The sequence below is a fragment of the Eriocheir sinensis genome, chromosome 47 (assembly GCF_024679095.1).
Source record: "Eriocheir sinensis breed Jianghai 21 chromosome 47, ASM2467909v1, whole genome shotgun sequence".
Taxonomy (NCBI): domain Eukaryota; kingdom Metazoa; phylum Arthropoda; class Malacostraca; order Decapoda; family Varunidae; genus Eriocheir; species Eriocheir sinensis.
The window spans coordinates 666,251-691,022 of NC_066555.1; the positions used below are offsets into that span (position 1 = coordinate 666,251).

Consider the following 24,772-nt stretch of genomic DNA (forward strand, 5'->3'; position numbering starts at 1 on the left):
CCCTTTCCTTACCTCCCTTCGTCCTACTATAGTTCCTTCAAATTCTCTCTCTCTCTCTCTCTCTCTCTCTCTCTCTCTCTCTCTCTCTCTCTCTCTCTCTCTCTCCTCTTTACTCTCTTTATTATCCTTCCCTTTGCTTTCCTCTCCTTATTTTTCCTTTTCCTCTATGTCCCAAATTTTCCTTTTCATTTTTTCCCTTCCTTTCCTTTCCTTTCTCTTCCTTATTTTGTATTTTCTTTACTTTCCCTTCCCTACCTTCTTTCCTTCCTTTCCTTTTCTCTTCCTTCACCAAACTTTTCCTCTCTTCCTTCCTTCCTTTACCCTGTCATCTAATCCTCCCCTCTCTCTCTCTTCCTTCCCCTCTTCCTATCTTCTCCCTCCTCCCTCCCTCTCTCACACATGGAAAGAGAAGATAAGGGAAGGAAGAAGGAAGGAAGGAGATAAGATAGTCAGGGAAACGATAAGAAGGAACACGAAGAAAGAAAGATAGAGATAGAGAGAGAGAGAGGACGGGAGGAAAGGAAGGAGGGAGGGAGGAAGGGAGGGAGGAATTCTAGGAAATGTTGTTAGGGGGGTAGACAGGAAGGAAAGGAGGAGGAGGAGGAGGAGGAGGAGGAAGGAGGAGGAAGAGAGGAGGAGGAGGAGAAGGATTTGGTGGTGAGAGAGAGAGAGAGAGAGAGAAAGAGATCAAATAATCAGTAGTATACATTATGAAAGTGACAGAAGTAACAGCAGCAGTAGTAGTAGTAGTAGTAGTAGTAGTAGTAGTAGTAGTAAAAATGAATGAAATGAAGGAAGGCAGGGAAAGGGAAGGAAATGGAAAAGGGAAGAGAAAGCTTAAGGAAAGAATGGAAAGGAGGGAGAAGATAGATAAAACAAGGAAGAGAAAGGAAGAGAAAATAAAGGAAGGGAAGGGAAGGGAAGGGAAAAGGGAAAGAAAGGGAAGGGTGCAAAAATGAAGGGAAAGAAAGAAGAGGGAAAGGAATGGAATGAAAAGGAAAGGAAAGGAAAGGAAAGGGAAGGGGTGACAGGGAGCACAGGTGAAGGGTAGGGTAACAAATACCCTTCCAAGGTCACCTGAGAAAGCCACCCCTTCTCTCTCTCTCTCTCTCTCTCTCTCTCTCTCTCTCTCTCTCCATCATCACCCTTTAACTGCCAATCACCATAACCACCACCCTCATCACCATCAACACCCCTTCAACACCTCCCCAGCTATGCATCACCACTCCTGTCACCACCACCACCACCACCACTGTCACCACCACCACCACCACCACTGTCAACACCACCACCACCACCACGACCACCTCTTAAACTCCCATCCCCCGAGAGAGAGAGAGAGAGAGAGAGAGAGAGAGAGAGAGAGAGAGAGAGATTCATTAATTATATATTTTTTCTCTCTTAAATATTTCTCACGTACTGTAAAAAATAAAGTGTGTGTGTGTGTGTGTGTGTGTGTGTGTGCGTGGGTGGCGGGCAGGTAGTTAATTAGCTAATTTATGATAATTGCGCGTGGCATTTTAGGAAAGTTTAGTGGCAAGCGGTTGTAAAAGGCGTAGTAGTAGTAGTAGTAGTAGTAGTAGTAGTAGTAGTAGTAGGAGGAGGAGGAGGAGGATTATTAGTAGTAGTAGGAGGAGGAGGTTATAGTAGTGCTTGTAGGTTTTATAGTAGTAGCAGTAGAAGTAATAGTGGTGGTAGTAGTAGTGGTAGTAGTAGTAGTAGTAGTAGTAGTAGTAGTAGAAAGTTTTGTTGTAGTAATATCTATAGTAAATCATTAAGTCATATCTTCATTCTCCTTTCTCTTCTACTTCTTATCATCATCATCATCATTATATATACCAAACGTTTAACACACAAGCACGAAACGTTTGACTGAGCCGGACCAGATGGAGAATGACACAGAAGACCCCAACAACAGGCACACTATAAATCAGACATATATACACCCGCAAAAAAACTCCTATATTTCACTTCACTCACAAAGGTGTCACATATATACACACACATGGAGAGACAGTAAACAAGCCATATATAGAGAGACACACATATATACATTGAAAAGAAAATATATATACAGTTATACACACATACATACACTGAACATATATATAGACAGACAGACAGACAGATAGTAAATGATTCTTGAATGTAAAGTTTTATAGAAAGAATGTGTAGATATAGACATACATACATACATACATACATACACACATGAAAACTATATGAATAATGAATGGATAAATGAATAACACACACACACACACACACACACACACACACACACACACACACACACACTAAACAACAACAGGAAGTGAAATAAAAAAAAACATTAACCAACAAAACACTTGACAGCCGGACACACACACACACACACACACATACGTACATACAGACAGACAGACAGGAAGGATGAAGAGAAAAAAAAAGAAAAAATGGGTGTGTGATGACTGAGTGACTGAGTGACTGCCTCTCTCTCTCTCTCTCTCTCTCTCTCTCTCTCTCTCTCTCTCTCTCCTTTATTATTATTATCATTATTATTATTATTATTTATTCTCCTCCTCTTCCTCCTCTTATCCCCTCCTCATCTTCCTATTCTTCCTCCTCCTCCTCCTCTTCCTTTCTCTCCCCCTCCCTCCCTCCCCCCTCTTTTCTCTACCTGCTCCACCCCTCACGTGTTCCAAGGTCGAGAGAGAGAGAGAGAGAGAGAGAGAGAGAGAGAGAGAGAGAGAGAGAGAGAGAGAGAGAGAGAGAGAGAGAGAAAACGACAAAAACATGGACTTCCTTACCTCACACTTCCTTCCTTCCTTCCTTCCTTAGTTGACGAAGAAGAGGGAGAGGTGATGACAAACTGGTGGTGATGACTTGGGTGCTGTAGTGGTGTTGTAGTAGTAGTGGTGATGACTGGTGATGACTTTTTCAACACCACACCACCACCTCACTATATACAACACCAAAAGTCGTAGTAGTAGTAGTAGTAGTAGTAGTAGTGACACTAACACCAGCTACTCGCCTGACTGCCACTGGTGTTGAGGTTATAAGTGGTGTTGTAGTTAATAGTAGTGGTGATGAATCGTCCTCAACACCACTTTTATCAACACCAAAAGTCTTAGTAGTGGTGTTGACGTTGGTGTTGTCACTGGTGTTGAAGAGTTACAGTGGTGTTGTAGTTAATAGTAGTGGTGATGAATCGTCCTCAACACCACTTTTTCAACACCAAAAATCTTAACACCAGTAGTAGTGACAACAGTGGAGTTTCCGTTGGTGTTGTCACTGGTGTTGAAAAGTTAGTGGTGTTGTAGTAGTATTAGGAGTGGTGATGAATCGTCCTCAACACCACTTTATCAACACCAAAAGTCTTAGTAGTGGTGTTGTCACTGGTGTTGTAGTATTAGGAGTGGTGATGATACCGTCCTCAACACCACTTTATCAACACCAAAAGTCTTAGTAGTGGTGTTGACGTTGGTGTTGTCACTGGTGTTGAAGAGTTACAGTGGTGTTGTAGTAGTAATAGGAGTGGTGATGAATCGTTCTCAACACCACTTTATCAACACCAAAAGTCTTAGTAGTGGTGATGATACCGTCCTCAACACCACTTTCATCAACACCAAAAGTCTTAGTAGTGGTGATGACGTTGGTGTTGTCACTGGTGTTGAAGAGTTACAGTGGTGGTGTCCCTGCTGCTACTCCGTCGTGGTGGTGATGCCCTCAACACCACCACCACCACCACCACCAACACCGCCTCTCATAACTTTCAACACCGCCTGCCCGTGGGTGGTGGTGATGACGCCCCCCTACCAGCCACCACCGCTGCCTATAGGACTCCTGCAGGGCGTGGCGCGGCGCTCCTGACGCGGCCGCAGGATATTAATAGGAAACCGACACGTGAAGCCCAGCTGAGAGGACTTTCCTGAAGGAGGTTACGGGAGCTCTCGACGCGCACGTGCACCCCCTACCACGTCATGATCAACACTGGCTACGTTGACTCACCCACCCCGGTCACCCCCCCTCCTCCCTCCCCTCCAGCGTTGTCAAACTACCGTACTCAGAGCATTGTATTCTCGTAGTTTCTGACCGATAATTATTGTAAAAGAGAACAGAAATCATCAACATTTAAGAGTTTGAACGATAATTTTGATTTTCTATCGTTATTTGTCTGGTTGCGATAGTCCTGGAGCTTAAAAAGGATAAATACAGTGCTTAGTACGACAATTTAGCACCGTGGCTCTCCCTCCCTCCCTCCTCCAGCCGTGCCACATTATCGTACTCACACCACCATATATACCGGTTTTTTGACGCTTGACCGCTGCAAAGAGACATCAGTAATTAACCATTCTAACTTTAACTAAAAATGAACCTACTTATTGGGGTGCAGTAGACTGTTTTTAGGTCGGAAATCGGGAAATATGAGAGACCGAGTACGACAATTTGACAACGTAGCTCTCTCTTTCACTCTCTCTCCCTCCCACACCTTGCAGCGTTGCCAGATTGCCGTAATAAGTCATTTCATTTATCAGTTTTAGGCCCAAACGCTGTCGTGGCCGCTTTAATGACAATGTCCAATTAAAGTTATCGTTAAAATAGTGAAGTTTCTATATTTATATGTGATTGTTATGAGTCAAAAGCCGAAAAATACGATGTAGTAAGTATAATGATTTGGTAACGTTGCTCCCCCCTCCCTTCCTCCCCTCTTCCTCCCCCTCTCCCTCCCTCCCACATGTTTACTATATAGTCATCTCGTGTATTTAGCAAGGTGATGAGATGTATTGTGGGAGGTGTCTATTTTATTAGTTCGTATTATTTAAAGAGACGTGCAGTTTGTTTTTACGAGTGAATTATTAAAGTCCGATCAAAGTTTGACTCATCTTGTGTATTATAAGGTGATGAGATGTGTTGCGTGGTGTGTTTGCTTTATTATATGTGTTGTTTAAAGAGGTGTCCTTTGAAACAGATATTGTGGTTTGTTTTTTGCGGTTAAATCATTAAAGTTCGGACAAAGTTTCAGATCTTCATTTGACTCTTCAACTTGATCTCACAAGGCGACGACTAAAACTTTTAAAAGAGTAAAAGTATGATAATGTTGGCATTAATTTGATGTCAATTGGTATAAAAATATTATGAAAAGCAGAAAAAAAGTAAAAACTTGTTGAAATTTATTAGTTTTTTTGTAAAAATGAAAATAATCTTGTGTTTATGCATGACAGGACATTACTGGAACCCTAAGATGTCAACAAAGTCTGATGAACCTTGAAATACTTACAAGAACATGGCCGGAGCCGCCCCTTGGAGCGGCGTACGGGTGCCGGGGGGGCCGCGGGGGGCGGGGCGGGCGTGTGGGGGCGTGTGGGTGGCGGGGCGCGCGGTGACACGGCGCCCTGGAGCGTGACGGAGGTCATGATGGGGCGGCATGGCGGGAGGCTCGCGCGCACTGGACCATAACAGCACGCCCGGGCCGCCCTGCTCCCCGCGGCACACGGAACAACAACGCTGCCGCCGCGCGCCTACAGGTAGGCCGCGTCGGGCTGTGCTGGGCGGGCAGGGGCTGCGGCAGGGGCGGCAGCAGCGGGGCCTGCAGGGCGGCACCCTCACCGGCCACGGCGTGCAGGCGGGGCCGCGGCCACCGGGTCCATCTTGAGGCCCGCTGCTGCCTGATGCCTCCCTGCTGCCTGCCCTGCCGCCGCCCCTGCCGCCGCCCCTGTAGGGTTCTGCTGACACCTGGGGGTGCAGGGAAGGGTGTGCAGGGGCCAAGTGTTTCCTTCATTGCTGCCTCCTGGTGTTGTGTTATGTTGTGTTCCATGTGACAGTGTTTGGAGTCTCTGAGTGTGTTCTGAGCCCATCTGTTGTGCAGCTTAATGACCGTGACACGCTCCAGACCTCATGAGATAAAATGTGTAAACACCCGGGGTTGAAGGGGACAACGCCCCCTGTTAGGAGGTCACCTCTGTTCACCTGTCAGGTAGTGACCCTCAGGGTGGCTGTAGGGAAGAGTGTGAACAATTCCAGTGTATTTTAGCTGTTTTAAGGCAAAGGTGGGTGTATGCACAATACCTGCGTGTGGCCGAAGTGCTCATCTCCATACCTTTGGCCCTTCAGCCTGTGGCGCGGGCCAGTGTGAAATCTGGGGTTGCCACAGTTTACCCTCCCCAGGTTTCCCCAGGTACACATTTGTTGACCAACCCAAAGGGAGGATGAACAGCTGGGTGAGCTGCATGCCAACTGTCCGGGCTGGGATCCAAATCCTGGCCCGCAGAGTGGTAGCCAGGCATGCTGACCACTGCTCCACGGAGGTGCACTAGCTGTCAAAAGCCGTGGGTTTTGGCTGCTGTGGGACGCTGTGGCCACTCCGCCGTCCGCGGCCGTGCAGGATTGCACACACAAGTAATGGCTATTTTCACAGTTCTTTCAGTCTCTATACTTTTGCCTGTGGTTGTTTGGGAGGTTTGAAGATAAGGAGAAGATATTTATGACAACAAATGAGCAGTTGGTTCAGTAGGATATGAGACAGCTTTGTGTTATTAATATCAATCTTTATTCACCCGATTGCTGCCATCATATTATGGCTACTATTCATCGGCACAACAAACGTGGCCTCAGAACACTCAAACGAACCCAAAAAATTATCGAACGGAAGAAAGCAACACCAAAAACAGGAAGCGGCACTGAGGGAAATATTTACTGAGGGGTGTGTGGAGGGGTGGAGGGCCGAGGCTTGAAGGTGTGCTGCCTCCCCTCACCTCCCTGCTGCCCGCTGCCTGCCCCTGCTGTTTTCTGCGTAAATTAAGTGTTCTTAGAGATACAAATTGCCAAGGTACATATTCTTAAACATATCGGTCTGCCATTACGACGATCTCTCAAGGCCACAGAGAAGGTTAATCGGGTTTTCATTGATGTTTTTTTCTGCTCAGGACGCAGAAGACGTGGAAAACTTTCACTAGCATCACAAAACAGTCCATGAAAATTCCACCAACTTCTATGAGACGGAAGTGTGTTTGGGGTAGTATTGAGAGCCTAGTCCCTGCTCTTATGTTCCTGCTGGGTTCTGCTTAAATTATATAGTGAAAGGGTTGTATAAAATGCCCAATGCCTGCTCACTATAAAGTTCTTCCTCTACCTGCTAACTTATGCTTATGTCAAGGGGTAAAAGAAAGTATTTGTGGTGATATGTTTGAAAATATGGGCGTTTGGGTCCCTGCTTTGTATAGGAATGGAGTCTATACCTGCTGACCTGCTGAAATCAAGTGGGGGAAAGGGAAGTGTAGTCTGGGTAGTGTTAAAGTCCCTAATCCCTGCTTTGTTTATGTGTGTTGTCCTGACCTCATGTTCCTGCTGCCTGCTAACTCCTGCTTAAATCAAGTGGTTAGGGGAAGCGTGTTTAGGGTAGTATCAAAATCCTAGTCCTTGCCGCCATATCCCTGCTGTGTTCTGCTTAAATTAAACAGCGAAGGGGTTGTATTAAGTCCCCATTTCTGCTTAATATAGATGTGCTTCCTCTACCTGCTGACTTATGCTTAAATCAAGGGGTAAAAGAAAGTGTTTGTGGTGGTACTTAAGCTGCCCTCCCTCCTCTTCCTGCTGAATTCTGCTTAAATCACATTCTTATCCTCATTTCGACGCCCAAGCGCACATATTTGACCAGGCTTTCATGGGTGTTTCGGGCAGGGCTAGTTTAGTGACCCTGGTGGTAGTTTGACCCTTCCTCTGTACCATGAACGTGAAAGGACGCTCATGAATACCTAATTGATCTCGTGTTCAGCCTTTGGAAGTAGTTGATGCGAGGGGCTGAAGTGATTGAGAATACTGACCCATGACTTGACAATCGCATGCTCTTTCCTCCTTGTTTTTCATCCTTCCCGTGTCTTCCTTCACACACGCTCTGGGTCTTCTTTGGTCTTCCAGCTGATCTCCTCTCTTGCTCAGATTAAATAGTTAAGTGATAGTTTAAAAAGTTGCCACTCCTCTGCTTTCTCTAACTGTGCTGTCTAGTCTATATTCAAGCATCTATGGAATTATGTCAGTGGTCCTATTTTTCAACTTTCAGTCTTTTCATAACTCTTTTCCTTTATTAGTTAGTGAGTATTTTCTTTACATTTTGAATCCCTAAGTCTTTTCACTACTCTCTCACTCTCTCTCTCTCTCTCTCTCTCTGTTAGTTAGTTTTTCTGTACATTTTTAATCCCTAAGTCTTTTCACTACTCTCTCTCTCTCTCTCTCTCTCTCTCTCTGTTAGTAAGTTTTTCTGTACATTTTTCATTCCTCAGTCTTTTCACTATATACATAATTTTCCTGTTCTCTTTTCCCCTGCTGTGTCCTGCTCAGATTAAGCAGTGAAGGAAAGTTTATTTGAAGAGGTATAAATAACTTCATTTCTGCTTTATATTTGTGTGCTGTCCCTCCCTTATCTCCCTGCTTGTCTCCCTGTTTCTCTCCCTTCCTCTCCCTGCTACCTGTTGTCCCCCCTAGCTGAGTTCTGCTTAAGTGGGTGAAGGAAACTGTATTTGGGTAGTATTTAAAAGCCCAGTTCCTGCTGTGTATAGGTAGATTTGTTTTTCCTTGTTTTGTCTCGGTTTTGGTTTTCCTGTTTATTTTTTTTCCTGAGTTCGTTTTTTTTTTTCCCTGTTTTTCATTTTTTTTTTCTCTGGTTTAATTTTGGTTCCACGTTTTTCTCTGTTATTTGTTTTTATCTCCTCCTCCTCCTCCTCCATTATTCCTCCATGTTATTTTTGTTATCCTCTTAGGTGTGCTGTCTCTTCATTTTTCCTGCTGTGTTCTGCTTAAGTCAAGGAGTGGATGGGTCCCTGCTCTGTGTAAGCCTGCTGTCCCTCCCTCATCTCCCTGCTGTCTCCTGCTCAAATCAAGTGTTTAAGGGGAGTGTTTCTAGCAGTGTGGAGAAGTATGTTCTGTGTGCTGTCCCTTTCTCATCTCCCTGCTGAAATTTAAGCAGTGAGAGGAAGTGTATTTGAAGCAGTATACAAGAAATCAAACCCTGCTCTGTCCTGCTCAAACCCAGTGATGAACGGAAGGGTTTTTGAAGTAGTATAAAATAAGTTAATCTCCCTGCTTTGTTAGTTTATGTAAAAGAAATCAAATCCTGCTACTCTATCCTGCCCAAATCCTCACCATACTGCTCTCTTCAAACCCAGCGGTGGAGGAGAAGGCTCGTAGCAGCATAAAGGAGTCCAATCCCTCCCTCATCTCCCTGCTTTGTCCTGCTTAAAAACAGTAGTGAAGGGGGTTGTATTTGAAGGAGTATATGAAAAATCAGTAGATGCAAGGGAAGGGAAAGGAAGCAGAAGAGAGGACAGAGAAAGGAATAGAAAAGCAGAAGGAATAAAAAAGGAAAAAGGGAAGGAAATATAAGGAGAGGAGGGAGTTGTATTTGATGCAGTAAAGGAGGAATCCAACCCTGCCCTGTCCTGCTGAAATTTAAGTAAAAGAAAGTGTATTTGAAGTAGTTTACGAGGAATCCAACCCTGCTCTGATCTCCTCAACCCCAGTGGTGAAGGGATGGGCTTGTAACAGCATAAAGGAATCCAATCCCATCTTTGTCCTGCCCAAAATAAGTAGTTACAGAGAGAGTGTATTAAGTGTTATGTAAAAGAAATCCAACTCTCCTCTGATCTCTTCAACCCCAGTGGTGAAGGGGATGGGCTTGTAACAGCATAAAGGAATCCAATCCCATCTTTGTCCTGCCCAAAATAAGTAGTAAGAATTATGTAAAAGAAATCCAACCCTGCTCTGATCTCCTCAACCCCAGTGGTGAAGGGATGGGCTTGTAGCAGCATAAAGGAATCCAATCCCATCTTTGTCCTGCCCAAAATAAGTAGTTACAGAGAGAGTGTATTAAGTGATATGTAAAAGAAATCCAACCCTCCTCTGATCTCCTCAACCCCAGTGGTGAAGGGATGGGCTTGTAGCAGCATAAAGGAATCCAATCCCATCTTTGTCCTGCCCAAAATAAGTAGTTAGAGAGAAAGTGTATTAAAAGTTATGTAAAAGAAATCCAACCCTCCTCTGATCTCTTCAACCCCAGTGGTGAAGGGGATGGGCTTGTAACAGCATAAAGGAATCCAATCCCATCTTTGTCCTGCCCAAAATAAGTAGTAAGAGAGAGTTATGTAAAAGAAATCCAACCCTGCTCTGATCTCCTCAACCCCAGTGGTGAAGGGATGGGCTTGTAGCAGCATAAAGGAATCCAATCCCATCTTTGTCCCACCCCAAAATAAGTAGCAAGAATTATGTAAAAGAAATCCAACCCTGCTCTGATCTCCTCAACCCCAGTGGTGAAGGGATGGGCTTGTAACAGCATAAAGGAATCCAATCCCATCTTTGTCCCACCCCAAAATAAGTAGTAAGAATTATGTAAAAGAAATCCAACCCTCCTCTGATCTCCTCAACCCCAGTGGTGAAGGGGATGGGCTTGTAGCAGCATAAAGGAATCCAATCCCATCTTTGTCCCACCCCAAAATAAGTAGTAAGAATTATGTAAAAGAAATCCAACCCTGCTCTGATCTCCTCAACCCCAGTGGTGAAGGGATGGGCTTGTAGCAGCATAAAGGAATCCAATCCCATCTTTGTCCCACCCCAAAATAAGTAGTAAAAGTTATGTAAAAGAAATCCAACCCTCCTCTGATCTCCTCAACCCCAGTGGTGAAGGGATGGGCTTGTAGCAGCATAAAGGAATCCAATCCCATCTTTGTCCTGCCTAAAATAAGTAGTTAGAGAGAAAGTGTATTAAAAGTTATGTAAAAGAAATCCAACCCTGCTCTGATCTCCTCAACCCCAGTGGTGAAGGGATGGGCTTGTAGCAGCATAAAGGAATCCAATCCCATCTTTGTCCGCACCCAAGTGGCCCCTCGCATGCTTTTTGTAGGGATTAGGCACACCTTGAGTCATAGTTGAGTGCACCTCGCCAAGGCTGTGGAGGGCCCTGGTCACAGCCTGCTGCCTCCCTGCTTGCTTCACTGCCTGCCTGCTGGACTGTCTTTATCTGTCTGTCTGTCTGTCTAGTTTTTCTTCTCTGTCTCTCTCTCTCTCTCTGTCTATCATTTTTACTACTTTATCTGTCTGTCTGTCTGTCTAGTTTTTGTTCTCTGTCTCTCTCTCTCTCTCTCTCTCTCTCTCTCTCTCTCTCTCTCTCTCTCTCTCTCTCTCTCTCTCTCTCTCTCTCTCTCTCTGTCTATCATTTTTATTTATTCATATGTTTGTCTTTTTCTGTCTCTCTCTCCCTGTCTATCTATCTCCCTTTTCCTCTTTATCTATCTGTCTCCCTTGTCATTTATCTATCTGCCTTTCTATTCAATTATCTTTCTCTCCCCAGCTCTCTTTTTTTATGTTTATCTCTCTCTGTCTATCTCTCTCCCTTTTCCTCTTTATCTATCTGTCTCCCTTGTCATTAATCTATTTGCCTTTCTTTTCAATTATCTTTCTCTCCCCAGCTCTCTTTTTTTCCTCCTCTCCTTCTCCTACTAACTTTATCTCTCTCTATCTATCATTCTCCATCTTCCTATCTCTTTATCTATTCTCCTATTTGCATATCTTCACATTTATCTGGCTTTCTTTCTCTCTATCTGTCTTTCTCCTCCTCCTCCTTCTCTTGCTAAATGTGTCCACCTTGCCAGTCAGTCAGTCAGTCAATTAGTCAGTCAGTCAATCACTCAGTCAATCACTCAGTCAGTCAATTAGTCAGTCAGTCAGTAAGTTAGTCATATATTCATTAGTGTGTGTGTGTGTGTGTGTGTGTGTGAGACTGTCTCTTATTACTAGTACTACCATTACTTAAGACCAGGATGGGAGAGGTAGGCAAGGGGGGGCAGGAGGAGGGGGGGGGGGCAATACAGGTGCGTCCAGGTTAACCCGCCGATGAGTCACTCCCGATAACTTGTTTTGTTGACCTGCGGCAGTACACAAAAATGACCTAATGTAGAAGTGTGTTTGGCTTGACGGGTGAGATATTATTGTTACTTTTATTTATTTTATTTATTTATTTATTTATTTTTTTTTTTTTACCTTTTTTTTTTACATAACATAACATAAGAAGGGTCAGACTACCACCAGGGTCATGAAACTACTCCTAGAAATGCCCAAAACTCCTATGAATGCATTGTCAAATGTGTGTTTCTTTAAGTTCATGGTACAGAAGGAGAGTCAAACTACCACCAGGGTCATGAAACTTCTCCTGGAAATGCCCAAAACTCCTATGAAAGCCTTGCCAAATGTGTGTTTCTTTAGGTTCACCGTACATAAGAAGGGTCAAACTACCACCAGGGTCATGAAACTACTCCTGGAAATGCCCAAAACTCCTATGAAAGCCTTGTCAAATGTGTGTTTCTTTAGGTTCACCGTACATAAGAAGGGTCAAACTACCACCAGGGTCATGAAACTACTCCTGGAAATGCCCAAAACTCCTATGAAAGCATTGTCAAATGTGTGTTTCTTGAGGTTCATGGTACAGAAGGAGGGTCATGAAACTACTTCTGGAAATGCCCGAAACTCCTACGAAAGCCTTGTCAAATGTGTGTTTCTTTAGGTTCACCGTACATAAGAAGGGTCAAACTACCACCAGGGTCATGAAACTACTCCTGGAAATGCCCAAAACTCCTATGAAAGCCTTGTCAAATGTGTGAACTTGGGCAACGAAATATCTAGTAATGCTGTCCTGTGTGTCACCCTGTTTAGCTACACTCACAACAATATATCCAGAATAACACCCTCCCTTGTGTGCCGCCAGGTGAGTGAGGATGAGCTCAGACACACTCACGCTGCCCACCGATGCCGAGGTCTACGAGAGCATCACCAACATCGCCATCTGGCTGGAGACACACAGCCATGCCGGGCCGCAGTGAGTAGACATGTTTGTGCCCTTGGCCTCTACTAGCATGGGCAGTGCAGTATAGGTTGTGCCCTTGGCCTCTACTAGCATGGGCGGTGCAGTATAGATTGTGTATTTGGCCTCTACTAGCATGGGCGGTGCAGTATAGGTTGTGTATTTGGCCTCAACTAGCATGGGCAGTGCAGTATAGATTGTGTATTTGGCCTCTACTAGGATAGGCAGTGCAGTATAGGTTGTGTATTTGGCCTCTACTAGCATGGGCAGTGCAGTATAGTTTGTGTATTTGGCCTCTACTAGCATGGGCGGTGCAGTATAGTTTGTGTATTTGGCCTCAACTAGCATGGGCGGTGCAGTATAGTTTGTGTATTTGGCCTCTACTAGCATGGGCGGTGCAGTATAGGTTGTGTATTTGGCCTCTACTAGCATGGGCGGTGCAGTATAGGTTGTGTATTTGGCCTCTACTAGCATGGGCGGTGCAGTATAGTTTGTGTATTTGGCCTCAACTAGCATGGGCAGTGCAGTATAGGTTGTGTATTTGGCCTCAACTAGCATGGGCGGTGCAGTATAGGTTGTGTATTTGGCCTCTACTAGCATGGGCAGTGCAGTATAGGTTGTGTATTTGGCCTCTACTAGCATGGGCGGTGCAGTATAGGTTGTGTATTTGGCCTCTACTAGCATGGGCGGTGCAGTATAGGTTGTGTATTTGGCCTCTACTAGCATGGGCGGTGCAGTATAGGTTGTGTATTTGGCCTCTACTAGGATAGGCAGTGCAGTATAGGTTGTGTATTTGGCCTCTACTAGCATGGGCAGTGCAGTATAGGTTGTGTATTTGGCCTCTACTAGCATAGGAGGTGCAGTATAGTTTGTGTATTAGTCCTCTACTAGCATGGGCAGTGCAGTATAGGTTGTGCATTTGGCCTCAACTAGCATGGGCAGTGCAGTATAGGTTGTGTATTTGGCCTCTACTAGCATGGGCGGTGCAGTATAGTTTGCGTATTTGGCCTCTACTAGCATGGGCGGTGCAGTATAGGTTGTGCCCTTGGCCTCTACTAGCATGGGCGGCGCAGTATAGGTTGTGCATTTGGCCTCTACTAGGATAGGTGGTGCAGTAAAGGTTGTTTTTTAGAATGGTTTAGTTTGAATATTTACTTAGTTTCTTTTTTATCAAGTCTTTCTCTTTAAGTAGTTCTCTTCAGTATGGCCTAACTTGTTCTTATGGGGGGTTACCTTTCTTGAATTATTTACTTTCTTTACTAATTTTTACGTAACATTTCTTCAATTGCTTACTTTCTGTGCTTTTCTTCAGCTGTTTACTTTTCCTCTGTACTGCCTAGTCTGTTATCTTGTTTATGTATCAGTCTGTTTGGTGTGTGTGTGTGTGTGTGTGTGTGTGTGTGTGTGTGTGTGTGTGTGTCAATCTGTTCTCTTGTATCAGTGCATTGGTCTTTTTTGTGTGTGTGTATGTATGTGTGTGTGTGTGCGCGTCAATCCATTCTCTTTAGTATAGTGCATTAGTCATTTTTTGTGTGTGTGTGAGTACGTGTGTGTGTGCATATCAGCCCCTCCTCCCCCTGTGCCGCCCCCAGACAAGTCGTATTTATTTATTTATTATTTTTTTTGTGTGTGTGTGCGTGTGTGTGTTTGTGTGTGTATTAAAGTCCCCCCTCTTGCCCCCTCCCCAGACAAACCCCGGAGGAGATCACCGCTGAGGACCTGGCTGTGGCGGTGCCTGGTGAGTGCCTCTTCCCGGAGCTGAGTGCCGAGAACGAGGATGCGTCGCATGAGGAGGAGAAGGGCATCCTTGTCTACACCGACAGCCGGGAAGGTCAGCACTTATGCACTCACCACATCACCCACATTCTTTCCTCTCTCTCTTTCCTGACCTTTCACATCCATTAGTTTTATTTATCTTTGTTGTGTGTGTGTGTGTGTTTGGTTTATCCGTTTTATTTATTTCTCACTCAGTTTTATTGCTTTTGTATGTGTATATATTTGTCTTGCTTGCTTTGTTTTGTTTCAGTGTTTTGCAGCAACTTGATTTTTGTTTTCCTCAGCCTGTGTTTCTCTCCCCAGACAAGTACATCTGGCTGAAGGGCGACTGGCACCCCCTGGAGCGTGTGCTGAGCATATCGCTGAACAAGACAGGCTGGGTCAGGGTGAGTCAGTCTTTCAGGTGTTCCTCGTGTAGCACAAACCTAACCTGCCATGCTTTCTTTTATGTATCATCTATTTTGGGGGGTTTATATCATGGCACAAATTTGGTCCGTCGCTGCTACACGGTAAAGCCACAAATTTGGCCCGTCACTGCTTCCGTGTTCAAGCCATTGTTGCCAGATTATCGTACTCAGAGCATTGTATTTACCGTTTTTTGACCCATAATAATTGTCAATAAACACCAATATAATCAACCATTTCATCAATAATTTTATATGGGGTGGACGAAACAGTTTTTAGGTTGGAAATCGGCAAACATAAGAGGATGAGTATGACAATCTGGCAACGATGGATACAGTGTAGTGGTGCAGTGCAGTTACAAGGCAGACTAAAGAAAAGGTTGAGAAAGCGGAGATGTGTAAGAGAAAATGGAGTGATGTGAAGGGTGACTGTGGTATATCGTCACCTTGGTAAACAAACCACATAAGTCATTGTTTTCTACTTTACAGGAAATGAGAAAAGAGTTGTCATTATCTCATTTGGCTTAAGATTTAGGCAGAAATGAAAAGGCCAATTCTAGAACACTCAAACCCTGGATGATGGCAATTATTTTACGAGGATGCCGATATGTGAATGTGGTCTACAGCGGAATATATGCTTCACAATTTTCCTCAATGCCAATCCCTTTCCTCCCTTAATTCATAACACCTCCGTCTCTCTCCCTCCCCCCCAGACGCCGTCCCTGGGTGAGCGTCTGCTGGTGCTGATCCTGACACAGCTGGACTATGCGGCGCGGGAGGCAGAGTCTGAGGTGCCGTACGGGTGCTGTCCCCTTAGCGACCCAACCTACCTCCTGTGGCACATGAACCGCCCGGCTGGCATGTGCTCCCTGAAGCGTAAGGGTCAGTGCTTGGGCGCTCGTCTTGGTGTGTGAGTGAGTGTGTGTGTCTGTGTGTGTGTGTGTGGTTTACTGTTTTTCAGATTGTATGTTTTTTTTTCTGTATTTCTCTGTCATTATTTTCACTCTAACACCACTTTCTCTCTCTCTCTCTCTCTCTCTCTCTTCCCATTACTTTTTGCCTGACTTTTTCCTAATTTTTCTTACTTTTTTACTTTTTCCTGATTTTTCTTACTTTTAACTTTTCACTCTCCCTCACCCACCTTCCCCCCCCCTCCCCCCCCAGGCACCAGCATATGGGGCGGGGAGGATGTGTACGCGTGTGACACCCTGGACACCATGTACGTCCGGCCGTGTGCGCGCCGGCAGGGTCACTCGCTGGCCCTGCTGCGCACACTGACCTCCGAGCTGCCACCGGGGGACCACCTGGGCCTGTCACACCCTGTCTCCCTCAGCATGTGCAAAGGTGAGGGGGGGAGGGATGATGAGGATGGGAAGGGATGGGGATGATGGGTAGGGGAGAGAGGGGGAGGAGGAGGGTAGGGGATTGTGAGGGGAAGGGAAAGGATGGGCAGGGAAGGGGATGGTGGTGAAGGGGAGAGAGGGGAGGAGGAGGGTAGGGGATTGTGAGGGGAAGGGAAAGGATGGAGAGGGAGGGAAGGAAGGTGAAGGTGGGAAGAGATGGAAAAGAAGGGTGAAGGAGGGAAGGGGAAAGGAAGGGGGTGGTGGGGGTAGGAGGGGCATGAACCATATCTATGAGGGCATGATCTACTTCAATTAACTTTTGCCATGTTTAGGTTTCTTCCTCTTTCATTTTTGTTTTCTTTTAGCATTTATGTCTTTATTAAGAGATCCTTCTTTCTTTATGTTCAGTCTATAGTGCCAGTAGGCTTTCTCGGTGGGACCTGCTGATTGGGCACAACCTGTAATGGCATAGGCAAGTTATTTGTAGTGGTGCCATCTTGGTTGGCTCATGCTGCCCCTCAGAGCTTATCTAGAGTCTGGGTTGATGGGCAGTCCTCAGAACAGCGTGTGGGTAGTCTTTGGCCACTTGGTCATGTCAGAAATGTCAGCTTGTAACATGACACCACACTCACACACTGACCACTCAGCCAGTGCCTCCCCAAGGTCCTAAACTCAAAGGCAGTTTTATATTAGAATCACAAGCTAAAACCTGATGATTTAAATAGCTTATGATACTTCACACTTCCTGAGCACTTCACTTCATTGCTCTCTCCTCCACCACCCCTGCGTCTCACTCCCCTCTCCTCCCCCCCAGTGCTGCTCAAGTTCATCCAGGTGTACCCTGAGCTGCGGGACACCATGTGGACGCTGGACGAGGACGGCGAGGTGTCCGGCACTGTGACCCTCATGCTGGGCTCCCTCATGATGCGCGGGGCCCTGCATGGCGCTGGCACCCACGCCCCTGCCCAGCCCGGCCCTCAGCCCATGGACGAGGCGCAGCAGCCCATGGAGCAGGCCGACCAGCCCGACCAGCCCATGGAGCAGGGGCAGGGGCAGGGGCAGAAGCATGGCCGTGACACACACCAGGAGTCCGAGCCTTGTGACACCTCATAAGGTTGTTTGCTTTCTCTCCCTCTCCTCCTTTCTCTTTCTGGATTTGTTTATGTTTGGGTTAACTTCTTCACACACTTCTATATTTCTCTTCTTTTACTGGTTCTTGTAGTTTTATTGTAGTTTTCCTCCTTCATATTCTCTTGTACTCCTTCTCCTCCTCCTCCTTGTTCCTCCCTCTCTCTTTCTCTTGCTAGATTTGTTTACGTTCAGTTTTCCTTCTTCACACACTTATTTTCTCTTTTTTCACTGTTTCTTGTAATTCAACCTTCACACACTTCTATAGTCTTTTTAATTCACTCTTGTAATCATCCTTCTCATGTTTCTCTTCCTCCCACACCTATCCAGTCTTTCTTTTTAATCCACTCTCCTAAATCTCATCCTTCTTATGTTTTTTGCCTTATTTGTATAGTTTAATTTGCCTCCTTGACACAAAGCCTTGCAATCGTCCTCTTTCACAGGTCCTTGTAGTTCTTTTCTTTAGCCTTCATCCCTCGCACACCTCCATAGTCCTTCTCTCTAATACACTCCTCTCGTCCTCACCCTTCACTCCCTCCTGCCATCAGTGCCGTGGGAGAGGTGACAAATGGGTTCTGTCAGTCGGAGGTTTTCAGTGATTTTGTTGTTTACACTTTTGCGGATAAGTAAGATTAAGGGAGATGTCTATTTGTAGCGTTCCATATTTATTTAACCCAGTTTACTCATGTGGTAGTCTCTGAGCGAGTACTAGTTTTATTTAGTTGGTAGACCTACGTAGCTGTGTTGCCCTCGGTGGTGTTTCGTTCTGGTTAGTTGTAATACCTGTAGTTGATATTAGGGACATTTTACGCAAGTCACCGCCGCAAAGTTTGGTTGTCATGGAAGTTTCCCGAGAGAGAACGCGACCAAGGGGAGGAGGAGCCCAGAGGGACGAGTGAGTGTGTATTGATCTCATAACTCATATTTGTGTCGCTCTCTGCTGAAGTGAGGTAAACGACATGGGGCCCATCTTGAGATAACACTTGCCTCACATCGACCAACTATTCAGGTGTTCTGAGGCAAATTTTCTGGCTAAAATTCAAAGACACTTTTTTTAAAACTAAAGAAACAGCTCAAGGGCAACAAAAAAGGCGGAAAAAAGAAAAAAAAAGCCCACCAATCGCCGTTTCCACAAAGACAAAAGAGAGGTCAATTTCGGGAGGAGAGATCTCTTGAAGGACGTGGCATTATGATTGATTGATTTTCACACAAATGCCTCAGAAAAGTGCAGAAACAACAGAGGGAGTCAGTTTCATGTGTGTGTTGCTTGTGTTACTTCAGCAGGGAACGCCACAATTGCTCTGTTACTTGGAGGGAGGAGGCAACAGGGATGAGCCTCGTAACAGCCAGGTATAGTTACGGTGCACTGACGAGAGGCATCACACTGCACGCCACCTGTGTGTGTGTGTGTGTGTGTGTGTGTTGCCGGTTCACTTATTGTCACAGAGCTGCTGACTCAGTTAATGAATGCTGAGTTTGTATATTGGTGCAGATTAGAATGTTTCAAAACCATTTGTTGCTCTGCTTGTTCAGTTATTGGATGTTAAGTTTGTTTATTGGTGCAGATTAGAATGTTTCATAACCATTTGTTGCTCCGCTTGTTCAGTCAAGTGTTGCCATGCCCCTAAGAAGGCTAGGTTTCTTGAGGTCACGAGGAAGATGAAATTGTGTTCTAGTCTGCAGCTCAGGATGGCTCATGAAAGTAACAGATGTGGACAAAACACGTCACCAGTAAGTGTTAGTCGGGGGACAACTCATCATGGCCTGTCCAACCCCATAAGGAAAAATAAGGATGACAAATAAGAATAAAAAGAGGAGGAGGAGGAAAAATGATGGGAGAGATTCACAGCCTGTCTGACCCCATGAGGAAAAATAAGGATAATAAACAAGAATAGAAAGAGGAAAATAATGAAAAAGAAGATGATGTGCAAATGATAGGAGAGATTCACAGCCCGTCTGACCCCATAAGGAAAAATAAGGACGATAAACAAAGAGAATGGTCATGTTGGGTGTTAAGCGTAGGCCCCGGCAAAACTTAGGAGACTTAAACTTGTTGGTAATAGTTTCCAGCACCTGCGAGTCTTGGAAATGGACCCAAGCAAGAAACACGACACAAAGATGAAGAAAATTAATAGTTTTCATGGATGTTAAATTCCTGCGTTTGTGATGAAATGGAGGAGTAAGAAAATTAAAGATGAAAAAGTACAAAGACAGCGAATGATGGTTGTGGGAACTACCTGAAGCTGTCTCTTGGTATCCAGTGAAAATCAAACCCAATAATACTGCTCAGTGGTCAAAGAAGAAACCTTATTGTTATTTCTTAATTTGTGAACTTTTGCCGTGAAGAAGAAATTGCAACAGAATAAACATGCACAGAAGGAGGCACAGAAGGAAAATGAATAATAGTTGCAGAAACTTCCATGCAATTCGTGTAAAAAAATAATAATCTTCACATGCATGTACTGAGTGTGAGGAACATTGAGTGTGTTGTTGGTGCTAATAATGTTATGTGAGGCCTTGGGCGAGGTGCTGCACGGGGGCCGACGCAGCGACGATGACTGTGTGTCCGTCCGTCTGTCTGTCTGTCTGTCTGTCTGTCTCTGCCGCAGCACACGCAGGAACATCACAATCTTTCCCATTTGTAACATGCCAAGTCCAGCAGCCGCCTCAGCCCTGCAGCGTGTGTGTGGGGTGGGGGGCAGACCAGGGGCTTCGTGTACAATGGTGCCGCCTTTGTTGGGTAGACGTAGACTAATAATGCATGAGGATATCTTAAGCTAAGGATTTTATAATAATAAGTTTCCATCCTGTTGTTTTGGCCACATTCAGTCTCAGTCTAGTGTGTGAAGATCTCTATTCAGGAGACAATTCTGGGTGGTGCTGTCAGGCAGTGGTCATCACTCTACGGCTGTCCTGTGACTGTGTTTAGAGTTGTTACTGACCTCTTGAGGTTAAATCTACCTGGGAGGGCTGCACTTACCGTCACATCACCACCTGCACACTGACCCAGGCACACAGCGGTGGGGGTCACCCTCATGTGTGTGACCCTTCATGGCCCGCTGCCGAGGACAGACTACAATGTATGCTATTCTTGGTGAGAGCAAGGTGCTGCAGCCTCGGGTTAACAGATGGGCTGAGTGAGTGACACCCGGACCAGCAGGGAGCGCCAGAGGGACAGGCAGCAGGCTCAGGAGTGGTGCTGGGCAAGGCTTGGCTCAGGGACTTGCCAGCATCACCAAATGTGGTTTAAAGCAACACACAAGATTTGGTTTTATTAGTTTTTTGTTGATGTCTCTTTCTGAGCTGTTACTTTCTTCCTTTCTTCCTGTCCACGTGTCTTTCTCAACGTTTTTATCTTCCCGGCACTTTTTTATTTATAGGGAGAAGCAAATGGGATGATGATGTTGTTGTTGTTGTTGCTGCTGTTGTTGTTCTGTGGTTGTGTGTCACATTGGCCTCAGACTCAAACAAATTTTATAGGTTACTGCTGCTATTACTACTACTACTACTACTACTACTACTACTACTACTACTACTTCAACTATGTCATGGATAGTGTTTCTCTGTCCCAGTAATGTATTGTTATCCACATGTATGAGACTAAGAATAAAAATTTCAAACTATGTCTTTGGTATAATAGTAATTTGAACCCATTGATGGCGACGATGCGTATCCTGCACACACACTCAAAGATGAAAGAAACTTGTCACATATAATTCCCAAGTACTATATTTCCAGCATCACAAGAGAAGCACAGCAGATTGGTAGGTAGGCGAGTCGTTTGATACAACCCTCGTACATTGAAAACGGATCAAAGAGTAAACGACAAAACATTCTTTAGCGTTATGTATATGTTATAAAATGACATGCGACTGGTGGGAGAGATTTATACCCCGTTCATCCTCATATGGAAAAATAAGGATGATAAATGAAAAGAAGAAGTAGAAGAAAATTATGAAGAAGAAGAAAAAGGGAATGATGTGCAAATGATGGGAGAGATTCACAGCCCGTCCAACCCCATAAGGAAAAATAACGATGGTGCAACTTTTAATGGTGAGTGTCAGCTGTCCTGCCAGATGATGATCAAACAAGACTTCACAACAGCAGGAAATGGCATGCACCCTCTAAACCATCCCCTTATCCACGGCTCATGACCACAGCACGGAGGGGTCACAGACAGCACTTCAAACTGTTGCAAGTCCATAAAACTAACCACCAGCATCTCGGAAGTGCTTCACCATCTATCATCAAGGCCACAGCACTGAGGGGGGTCACAGGCAGCACCCAGAACTGTGACATCTCCGTAAAACTAACCACCAGGATCTCGGAAGTGCTTCGCCATAATCAGAGGAATGGGGTGTAAATCACTTAACTATATGAACACAGTAACTCTTAACTCCTTTATTGCACTAAATTAACTAACTCACTGATAAAAGGCAGATCTGAATGTGTGCTTGGCTGCCGTTATCAACACAAGGCGATCAACTGGTAACTTGTGCTCCTACAAGTGTGTGCTTAAATTATCATATCAATCAAGACTGTAGGTGAAGTAACTCAGCCTCAGACCAAGAATAACAAGGCCTCTGGAGAAGGTGCATAAGAGACGGATGCCAATATTCAAGTATTTCCTGGGATGTGTAAAAGGGAAGATGCGTTATATTACTCTTTACACATGCTATTTCATCCCTTCCTCCCTACATTTCTATTACTTACACATCCCAGGAAGAAGAAGAAACAAGTTTTGGGCGTAAGGAAGAGATGCTAATTTTTCTAGTGTTTCCTGGGATGCGTAAAATGGGAGATGTGCTTTATTACTCTTACACATGCTATTTCATCCCTTCCTTCCTACTTTTCTATTACTTACACATCCCAGGAAAAAGATACAAGTTGCGGGCGTAAGGAACAGATGCCATTTTTTCTAGTGTTTCCTGGGATGCGTAAAAAGGGAGATGTGCTTTATTACTCTTACACATGCTATTTCATCCCTTCCTCCCTACATTTCTATTACTTACACATCCCAGGAAAAAGATACAAGTTGTGGGCGTAAGGAACAGATGTCATTTTTTCTAGTGTTTCCTGGGATGCGTAAAAAGGGAGATATGTTTTATTACTCTTACACATGCTATTTCATCCCTTCCTCCCTACTTTTCTATTACTTACACATTCCAGGAAAAAGATACAAGTTGCGGGAACAAGAGACATGCCAATTTTTCTAGTATTTCCTGGGATGTGTAAAAGGGAAGATGTGTTATATTACTCTTTACACATGCTATTTCATCCCTTCCTCCCTACATTTCTATTACTTACACATCCCAGGAAGAAGAAGATACAAGTTGTGGGCGTAAGGAACAGATGCTAATTTTTCTAGTGTTTCCTGGGATGCGTAAAAAGGGAGATGTGCTTTATTACTCTTACACATGCTATGTCATCCCTTCCTCCCTACTTTTCTATTACTTACACATCCCAGGAAGAAGAAGATACAAGTTGCGGGCGTAAGAAACAGATGACAATTTTTCAAGTATTTCCTGGGATGCGTAAAAAGGGAGATATGTTTTATTACTCTTACACATCCTATTTCATCCCTTCCTCTCTACTCTTCCTTTCATTTACACATCCCAGGAAGAACAAGATACGAGTTGCTGGGGAAAAAGCTTAATTATTTTTACATATGCTATTTTGTCCCTTCCTCTCTTCTGTTCTTATTTTTAGACATCCCAGGAAGAACAAGATACAAGTTGCAGGGGAAAAGTGACCCTCGGTACACCATATACAAGGTCACTATTCCTTTGCTGTTTTTTTTTGTTCTTCCTTCCTGCCTTTCCCAATGCATATAAGAACACAATGGCTCCGTCCCTTCTCCCCATTCTCCTGCGGACACCTCTACCAAGAATGATTCTCTTGGGGACAGTAAACGAACGGAAAAGCAATAATGAATGAAAACAAATGGGTGTGCAAACCAGAACATAATGGCTCTGTACCTTATGCCTCTTCTCCTGCGGACGCTTCTACTAGGAATGATAATTTTGAGGACACGAAAGGAACCAAGGAGTAACAGTGAATGAAACAAATGGATGTGCAAACTAGGACAAAGTGGCTCTGTCCCTCACACTCCTTCTCCTGCGGACATCTCTAATAGGAATGATTTTTGAGGACACGAAAAGAACGGAGCAGTAACGACGAATGGAATATGAACGCAGAGACTCGACAAAATCGTTTCAATCGTCTGTTCACTTAAGTCTGACCCAAGTTGACAACATAAACCTAAGCGTGTTTGCAAGCTGAGTGCTGATTGGCTACTGCTGTGGCTTCCAAGTTTTCTTTAACCTCTGTTTGTGTTTATCTCACGCAGCACTTTCCGCTAATCTGTACTGTGCTTACGAACACGCTTAGGTTTATGTTGTCAGCTTGGGTCAGACTTAAGTGAACAGACTATAGTTCCTGTGAAAACCTCAACTAGGAATGATTCTCTTGAGGACACTAAAGGAACAAAAGGAAAGGAAAGGACAGTAGAGGAAAGAAACAGTAACAATGAGTGAAACAAATCATCGTAGACTCGACAGAAAAGTTTCAGTCCCTTACGCTCCTAATTCCTGTGGACGCCCCTTCTAGAAATGATTCTCTTGAGGACACGAAAGGAACAAAAGGAAAGGAAAGGACAGTAGAGGAAAGAAACAGTAACGATGAGAGAAACAAATCATCGTAGACTCGACAGAAAAGTTTCAGTCCCTTACGCTCCTAATTCCTGTGGACGCCCCTTCTAGAAATGATTCTCTTGAGGACACGAAAGGAACAAAAGGAAAGGAAAGGACAGTAGAGGAAAGAAACAGTAACAATGAGTGAAACAAATCATCGTAGACTCGACAGAAAAGTTTCAGTCCCTTACGCTCCTAACTCCTGCGGACGCCTCTAATAGGAATGATTCTCTTGAGGACACGAAAGGAACGAAAGGAAAGGAAAGGACAGTAGAGGAAAGAAACAGTAACAATGAGTGAAACAAATCATAATTATATTCTTAAGTCAGACTTTTCCATAGATAATTAACTTGATTTTCCAAGTGAGTTTCTTAATTATATTCTTAATAGACTTTTCCATAGATAATACTGCTTTCTCAGTCAGTTTCTTAATTATATTCTTAAGGGTCAGACTTTTCCATAGATAATACTGCATTTTCCTCAGTCAGTTTCTTAATTATATTCTTAAGGGGTCAGACTTTTCCATAGATAATACTTGTACTTTCCTCAGTCAGTTTCTTAATTATATTCTTAAGGGGTCAGACTTTTCCATAGATAATACTCGTA

General features: G+C 44.5%; 2 protein-coding genes across 5 annotated transcripts in view; one reads left to right on the top strand and one right to left on the bottom strand.

Moving 5' to 3' along the window:
• Positions 1-3,971, bottom strand: part of LOC126981160 (tyrosine-protein kinase CSK-like) — a 66,013-nt gene extending 62,042 nt beyond the window's left edge. The window contains exon 1 of the mRNA XM_050831876.1: positions 2,790-3,971. The gene's annotated coding sequence lies outside the window, so the exon portion shown is untranslated. The remainder of the gene's footprint in view (positions 1-2,789) is intronic.
• A 1,243-nt stretch (positions 3,972-5,214) lies between these two features.
• LOC126981217 (uncharacterized) lies at positions 5,215-24,417 on the top strand. 4 transcript variants are annotated; one of them, XM_050832025.1, is made up of 7 exons: positions 5,215-5,507; positions 12,728-12,838; positions 14,512-14,654; positions 14,903-14,985; positions 15,717-15,879; positions 16,168-16,347; positions 17,161-24,417. In XM_050832025.1, exons 2-7 carry the CDS (start codon positions 12,738-12,740, stop codon positions 17,457-17,459), a joined length of 969 nt encoding a protein of 322 aa, XP_050687982.1. In that variant the 5' UTR covers positions 5,215-5,507; positions 12,728-12,737; the 3' UTR covers positions 17,460-24,417. The 4 variants fall into 4 exon arrangements, with proteins under 4 accessions (XP_050687982.1, XP_050687978.1, XP_050687979.1 ...); XM_050832021.1 differs by having other exon boundaries at positions 5,216-5,507; positions 15,717-15,885; XM_050832022.1 differs by lacking the exon at positions 5,215-5,507 and adding an exon at positions 5,563-5,697 and having other exon boundaries at positions 15,717-15,885.
• Positions 24,418-24,772: the final 355 nt, after the last annotated feature.